This window comes from Ostrinia furnacalis, unplaced genomic scaffold, assembly GCF_004193835.3.
Source record: "Ostrinia furnacalis isolate ACB-3 unplaced genomic scaffold, ASM419383v2 OfSCF7055, whole genome shotgun sequence".
In the NCBI taxonomy this organism is placed as follows: Eukaryota; Metazoa; Arthropoda; class Insecta; order Lepidoptera; family Crambidae; genus Ostrinia; species Ostrinia furnacalis.
In genome coordinates, this window is record NW_021137294.1 from 97,887 (window position 1) to 105,925 (window position 8,039).

The 8,039-nt window shown below is 37.2% G+C and overlaps 2 protein-coding genes across 3 annotated transcripts; one reads left to right on the forward strand and one right to left on the reverse strand.

The window, feature by feature from the left end:
- The first annotated feature begins 3,674 nt into the window (after nt 1-3,674).
- LOC114363264 (putative nuclease HARBI1) lies at nt 3,675-5,564 on the forward strand. The gene is made up of 5 exons (XM_028318941.1): nt 3,675-4,174; nt 4,245-4,526; nt 4,681-5,068; nt 5,149-5,282; nt 5,372-5,564. The coding sequence occupies exons 1-4, from the start codon at nt 3,920-3,922 to the stop codon at nt 5,277-5,279; spliced, it is 1,056 nt and encodes a 351-aa protein (XP_028174742.1). The 5' UTR covers nt 3,675-3,919; the 3' UTR covers nt 5,280-5,282; nt 5,372-5,564.
- A 180-nt stretch (nt 5,565-5,744) lies between these two features.
- LOC114363265 (uncharacterized) lies at nt 5,745-7,518 on the reverse strand. 2 transcript variants are annotated; one of them, XM_028318942.1, is made up of 3 exons: nt 7,075-7,518; nt 6,877-6,986; nt 5,745-6,794 (listed from the first exon to the last, which is right to left on the reverse strand). In XM_028318942.1, exons 1-3 carry the CDS (start codon nt 7,141-7,143, stop codon nt 6,134-6,136), a joined length of 840 nt encoding a protein of 279 aa, XP_028174743.1. In that variant the 5' UTR covers nt 7,144-7,518; the 3' UTR covers nt 5,745-6,133. The 2 variants fall into 2 exon arrangements, 1 of the variants encoding a protein (XP_028174743.1); XR_003656765.1 differs by having other exon boundaries at nt 6,221-6,794; nt 6,877-7,000.
- Between the last annotated feature and the right edge of the window lie 521 nt (nt 7,519-8,039).

The window sequence follows — 8,039 nt, forward strand, 5'->3', positions numbered from 1 at the left end:
TGGTAGCGATCTGCGTCAAGCACCATTCTGCTACCTTTATTATGTGCCACTGCATTTTCCGGTACGCGGCCTCCACTCCAGAACCTTGCTGCCCAATCGGCCGTCAGTCCTGCGTACTATGTGCCCTGCCCGTTGCCACTTCAGCTTGCTAATCCGTCGGGCTGTCAATTCATTCAAGTCGGGTGTCAATTCATTAGAAGAAAATATTAAAAGTGACTCTAGATGAAGTAACTACTTGCTTCTGAAATATATTATGGTAACGACGGACAACTACGGAACCCTACACTGCGCGTGGCACGACACTTGGCGGGTTTTTTTCCGTATATAAATGTTTATTTCTTTCTTTTTACTTTAGTTCGTTTACGGATATCCTCATTTCCATTCCGTTACCGATACCAATGGGCCATTGTAAAATTAGGTAAATTGTGGCATACCCTACACACTTATGACGTTTTTGACGCAACCGAATTGCGTATGAAAATAATAACGATGCAGCGATGTAGGAAGCGCGTACACACGAAGAACAGTGAAAGTGGTCGTGCTTCATTACTTTAGTGATGTGCGCGCCATGGGAAATGGGTCGATATCGATAAAATATAAAGATCACTAAGCCTAGGCGCAGACCACCTACTTTTAGTTGGCCGATAGTTGGATTGGGCTGTTTGTTAATCAGTATGAACATGTATGGAAGTGCGCACATTACACCGATTTAGTGTTAGCCGATTCTTCATACAAATTAAAATTGGCCCAACTATCAGCCAACTAAAAGTCGGTGGTCTGCGCCTTTTTTTTTTTTTTTTTTTTTTTTTTNGCTAACTCTACTAGGCAGTGTAGCTATCACTATGTAGATGTAGTATGAAGACCCTATTGTCCCTTTAACGGCACTAGACGTCCCAAATATAGCTTGCCCTACCATCACATTCAGTCAGACTCTAATTTATTACTGGAAATACCATGCATTCTCAATGCGAATTAGGCAGATAAAGTCCATGCTCTCTTATCATACGGATTTAAATTTAAATTTATGATTTGGCAGTTCTTCAAGAAAATAGTCTATTAAACATTTACCATTTATTAGTCCAGTAAATATTAAATGAATTTTCTGACTCGAATTTCAGAAAATATTAATAAATTGTCAAAAATGACGCTCCACCTTGAAGTCATTATCTAGTACTTTAATCGATAGCTCACTAATACCTACATCACTACAAGCAACCGGTTCTCCCGGATCACTCACGGTGTACTTTACTAATGAATAAAATGGTTTTTAAAATTTTTAAACTGAGTATCCTTTTAATAGGTATTTTATCGACAACCCACCAGCACATCACTACCCGCGACCGGTTCTCGGTTACGCTAAGTGTGACGCAAGCGCAATCGGCGGGCAGATTAGGAAAGTTCACGGCACAGTTGTTCCGTGCGCTTGGGCAAACGTTACGTGGCCCTTGGGTCAAGTGGATGTGGGACGCGGATCTAGTATAACGATGTAATTTTGACAAGGTGGACCGACGACCTTATAAGAAAGGCGCTGGATGCAGACCGCTACCAACCGAGCGATGTGGAAATCATTGGGAGAGGCCTATGTTCAGCAGTGGACGTCCCATGGCTGAAAATGATGATGATGATGAATTTTGAGGATAGCCCAAAAGTGAAGGTATCGGACTGGCAGATTTGAGATCCGAGGAACGCAGGTTCGAACGTCGCCGCCTTTGGACTATTGTGTTGACCCACTCGTCGTAACACAAACATTATATAACTTAGCACGATGGGTTAGCTTAGCGCCCTTAGCGGGACCATTACTTGGGCAAACATAACCTGCCGCCCTTAGGTCAAGTCGATGTGGGATACGGATCTAGTATAATAGTCAATTATAGTTCTCTCTGCCTCTGTGGTCTACTGGTAAGACCATTTGCTTTAGATCCAGAGGTAGCGGGTTCGATTCCCAGTGGGAAAGATTTTTCTGTTCGGTTCGCTTAGTGTTATTATTTGTTCAAATCACAGACTGCTATACCGATGATTAAATTGGTCGCGATTTCCCAGATATTATGCTATCACTCGTAGCGTAAGCCAACCGGCCATTGTGGAAATCATTGCGGGAGGCCTATGTTCAGCAGTGGACGTCCTATGGCTGAAATGATGATGATGATGATAAAGCTGTCCCCCGGGACTACTCAACCTTCACTGGTTGAGTCTCATTGGAGAACTGTCATCATCATCATCATTAAAATTTCAGCCATAGGACGTCCACTGCTGAATTAGGCTCTAGGCCTCCCCCAATGATTTCCATAATGACCGGTTGGTAGCGGCCTGCATCCAGCGCCTTCCTGCTACCTTTATGAGGTCGTCGGTCCAACTTGACGCTGCGTTTTCTGGTGCTACTGTAGACCCTGAGAGAGGTGGGAATAGTATCATTTAAGTATAGGTTGATGATAATAAGTGTAGGTCACTTGTCATTAAAGACGTTTACCCTCATTTAAGCGGCTCAATTTTAATTATACGTGAACGGTTAATATTGTCTTAATTACAGACAACGAGTATAATCAATGCTACAATTAGTTCGAGCACAAATGTTTGTTCCCACCGTGTTTATTTGGTCGCTGTTTACCTTTCTATGTAGGTATTGTTACTGTAAAATCTCATACACCAGCAAATCTTAGGTTTTACTAGAAAAAAAATCAACTGCGTAAACAGATTTTTTTTTTATCCACAACGAGGAAGCTCTTGCCCTGTATCTCACCTGATGGTAAGTGATGATCAGGCCGAAGGTGGAAGCGAGGTTCACTCGGAATCCTCAACCAATAGGCTAGTTTCCTAAAAAAAATTTTTTAGTCCGTCATGTTTAATATCAAAAAATATTGGACACATATATTTTTATTGTCAATCTAACAAATAATTACATAGTTATGGTGCGTTGAAGTTCCGCACGACGTCACAACGTGCGGCACTTTTATGCAAGCATTGACGTCACGGGCCTCTTCTTATGAACTTTGGCGCGCTTTATCTCTTTAAATTTTCATCAGTTTGAAAAAGTGAAAAATACGAGTAGAGTATTTTTTGATAAGTTAACTGACGGGCTAATTAAAACTCTTGCTTTTTGACCCAGGAAACATCCCTATTATCGCTTATCAAATGAACTGCGTGATCGAATCAGAAATGAAGAGATACGCAGGAAACCAAAGTGACCGACATATCCCGCAGAATTGCTAAAATAAAGTGACAGCGGGCGGGGAACATGGCCATTGGGTCAGAAAAATATTGAGTGGTGACCACGGGCCGGAAGACGTAGTGTGGGCAGGCCCCCCACTAGGTGGACCGACGATGTGGTGATGGTTGCGGTAAGAACGTGGATGCGGGCAGCGTAGGACCGGTCGTTATGAAAATCCTTGGGGGAGGCCTTTGTCTAGCAGTGGATGTCATTTGGCTGAAACGAACGAACGAACAAAATGACATAAACATGACAATGTGTTCAGAAATGCAGTAAAAATTATTGCTGAAGCAAATCACCGTGAACATACCTATAAAAATCATATTATTTTATGACCAGGAACATAACTATTGTGCGATTTGTAAATTGTGTTATGCATGATAACTTTAGTATTTGAAAAACACGATATTATTCTGTGCCTGAACGATGGTACTTCAAGTTATTTATTAACGGTCTTATTCATAATCATTTTTCACATTTTATCAAATGCTTATTAGAGGTTTATAAAACGTTTGATAAAAATTGTTATTCATAATCGTCATTTAGCGCTAAAATCCTCTTATAACTGTGTGATAAGTTATCGAGAGCTCGGGCCTTGTTTAAAGCTCTAATAAACCTATTTTAACCTAACTTTTATAAATGTCATTTCATATGAATGTCACTTCGTTGGTTTATTTATTCAAAATATCCTTGCTGTGATCCTTGCTTGTGAAAATGAATGCTATAAATGCAATTGTGCATTTAGCCAATAATGCCGACCCAGCGCGACGTAGAAAGCTCTACCGCCAACGAAGCAACCCATTCGATTTGCGGGACCTAAATTTTAAAATAAAATATAGGTTCAATAAGGACACAGTGCGCACCATCATAGATTTGGTGGAAGATGATCTGGTTCAGAGCGCTAGAGGTGGTGGCACGTGTCCTGAACTGCAAGTTTTAGTGGCCATAAGATGTTGGGGACGTCGTGAGGTAAGCACAAAAAAGTGTTTTATTTTATCCCTTTGTCGTGGCTGCTATAATTATTTTCATACATTTTCAGGTACAAGATGATGCTGGTGACCTCCATGGCCTAAGTCAGCCGACAGTGAGCCGGATATGCGCCAGAGTCGCGCATGCAATCGCGAATAAGGCAAATTCCTTCATCAAAATGCCTATCACTATAGGAGAGCAGGAAAGAATTAGTGCCAAATTTAGAGCAATTAAAAATTTTCCTGGGGTGATAGGAGCCATAGATTGCACCCACATTAAAATTAAAAAAACCGGAGGTGACATGGCCCAGTACTATATTAATAGAAAAGGCTATTATTCCCTGAATGTTCAGGTAAAATATATTTTGATTTTATACAGTTTACAACAGAGAAAGATTTGTTTTAATAATGTCTATAATTTTTACTTTGTATGATCTAAATTTTAGCAACATTCAACACTATATTATTGGATGGATTACCTACAGGATACTGTTTTTTTTATTTTAGGTTGTCTGTGATGCTGACCTCAAAATAATGGATATAGTGGCTAGATGGCGAGGCAGTACACATGACAGTCGAATTTTTATGGAGAGCAATATAAAACAACGATTTGAGGATAGGCAGTTTAGAGGACGCCTTATTGGCGATTCGGGCTACCCTCTTCTGCCATATCTATTTACACCTATTTTAAGGCCTAGTCGTCCAGAAGAAGAAGCATACAATAATGCTCACATCTCAACTAGGAACACTGTTGAAAGGTGTTTTGGGGTGTGGAAGCAGCGGTTCCAATGCCTACTCCATGGCTTACCAGTAAGCCTCCAAAATGGAAAAGCTGTGATCATAGCATTGGCTGTATTACATAATATAGCCATTGATATGAATGACACATTGTTAGGTAAATGTTATCAATTTGACTGTACATAAGGAATACAAATCTTTATGACAAAATGTTGACAAATTCATAATATTTTTCAGAACAACATATGGAGCAGGTCCCTGTAACTCCGCAACTTTCGACGGAGAACAGTGTTCACGACAACCGACCTTCATTGTTGAGGCGTAGGTCGCAGTTGATACTACAAAATTTTATAAATCAACATTTTTGAATGGTACTAAAATACATTTTGATAAATTCCAACGATTTACTTTTATGTAATGTCATTTGAGTTCATGAAAATGTTGTATTTTAATTTTTCAGATACTGTTCCTGGCATCTTAATGAAAATAAAAAGAATATTTGATTGAAAAATACCTGTATTTCAATTTTCAGTCCAATTTGTTACTATCACAAAAACAAAACCTGTAGTTCTCTTTAAAAAAGCAATTATTCTGCAAAAATTCAAAACAAATTACTTTATATCACTAATTTAAGTACAATTAGTTTCAACAAACTTACTTATTAAAAATCACAGTTCAATTCTTTAAAACAAAGAAATTGCTTAAGTATAAACGTTTCTATTCGGAGGTTATCAACCTTCTACATTTAAAACAAAATAACCATAATTTACACTATTATTATAAAGGCGAATGTTTGTGACTAGGCATATGTGTATTTACTTTATATCACTAATTTAAGTACAATTATTAAACTTACTTACTAAAAATCACAGTTCAATTCTTATAAACAAATAAATTGCTAAAACAGATAGATTATATAGTCTCGAATAACATATAGGCTTCTTTTTATCCTGGAAAAATGCACAGATCCTGTAGGTTACAGAAATAGTAGTCTACGCAGGCGGAGTCGTGGGCAACAGCTAGTTAATAGTAATCTCAAACTCTTATTAAGTTATGACTAGTAAACATATTCATAGCCGTCTAAATATATTGCAGAAACACAATCAAAATGCGGATTGGAACTGCATAAAATACAAATTAAAAACAAACAGAAGTAAGGGAGGAACTAACTTATTATTTAGAATCTGTTAGTACTTGAAAAACTTTAACATCAAAAGACTTATTATTCTTTATTAATGTGAGTGTAATATTTAAGTTTTTCCTGTAATAATTGATGCTCAAGATCCAAGTTTCTCCCTTTCTTCCGTTCGTTTTCCATTTGAACTTCATGCAGTTCAATCCGGCATTTTGATTCTGTTTCTGCAATTTCGGAAATCCTAACTTTGCTTAAATCAATTAAGCCTTCTTTGTTTAACAGTTTCCTTTTTTTTTTGATTGCTGGTGCTTTAAAATTAGGTTTTGCTTTATTTTCTTTTGCCTCTACTTTTTTATTTTCTTTATCTTCCAATATGCCTCTAGTAGTACAAGCATGTGTATCTTCTATTTCTTCATCAAGTACCACCAATTCATATTGGATTTCTTCATTATTTATCAATTCCTGATCTTGCGTATTTTGAGTTGATTCCTCCTCTTGAATGTTAATTAATTCACTTTTATTTGAGTCCGAGTCAAATCTGTTAACATCGACTACAAATTCATTGGGCAACCAAGATGCTATATCATCAGCCCTATCGTCAGGCACTGATAATGGTGGACCACCGCCAGTTTTAATTTGAGCCTGCCTAGCAATGGTCTTGTCTTTCTTCGCACTGATTTTTATGAGGCTCCATTGCGATTTTAACTGGGTAATGGAGCGGTTCATACCAGCGCACATTGAATTAAACCTGAAAAAGAAATGACAGGATTTTGAATTACAGGTAAAGGCAAAATTTTATATTGAAGGCAGAAATCAAAAGATGTACCAACGTTGTTTGTAAATCAGCCCAAGCCGCAACCTTCCGTTTATTCGTGTTAGTGTCTGTATTTTTATTTTCGATTGCATTTACTCTTTCTTTCACCAACTCTTTCAGCAAATACTGAAAAGCAAACACTAGGCGTCAAACATAAATAAAACCATGCTACAAAAATTAGTAGGCACTTTATCAGGCTAAAAATAAGTACTACCTTATCTTCCTCCAACCAGTTTTCTGATCGTTGCCTTTTAGGCGGTCTGTTCTCCTTCGTCATGGACATAATTAGTATCCGATGTAACTAGCCGGGTCGTCGTAAGAGCTTATTGCAGAGTACAGGGTAAGAGGTACAGAATCCAGAACATACAATCCCAAGTTTTATAAAAGTTTGATAAAACTTGGGAGTTGATCGAAAAAACCGAAAACTTTATTAAATTTTCGTGCCAAATGTCAATGTCAGTAAGTAAAACGTCACAGCTGCCAATTTTTTGTTTTTTTTTTCTGCGATTTGTCTATGATTTTACATGGTCCATCAAGTTAAATCACCAAAAAAGCTGTTTTCGTTCATTCTTTTTGTATAGTCTGTGGAAAGAAAATATTAAACTCTGTTTTAGCTATCAAAGGTTTATAAACGATTATGAATAACGTTTTTTATCAGAGGTTTAAAAGAGTGTTTTAAGCCTATCAAACGTTTTAGCTAATGTAGGTTTTAAACCTATATTAGCATTTTATTATGAATAAGACCGTAAGAATTTTGTCTACACAAATAGGTATTATAAAGAGGAAAGAATTGATTGTTTGTTTGTATTGAAATAGCTTCCGAAACTTGTAATAATAATTATTTTTTCAGCAAAAGCGTTGCTGAAAAGGGAGCATAGCGCCCTCTGTGGTAGTTGATAAAAGATATAAATTACGCAGTTGTTAAAAGTACTTCTACTCCCAGCTAGATGGCGCTGCAAAATAAATTTCATTTATTATTATAGTTTTAAAATTGTTTTTAATAAATTAAGTACGTCGTTTATTTTTTTTCATTGCAGACCTTACAATTTGATGAATAATAAATTAATTGAGACAAAAATATTATGTTATTTTTTCATTGTCATTATAAGCTTCAGCTATTAGACGCTAGATGTCACTATACACATTATATTGCTAAATCTTAAATCGTATTTTTTTACC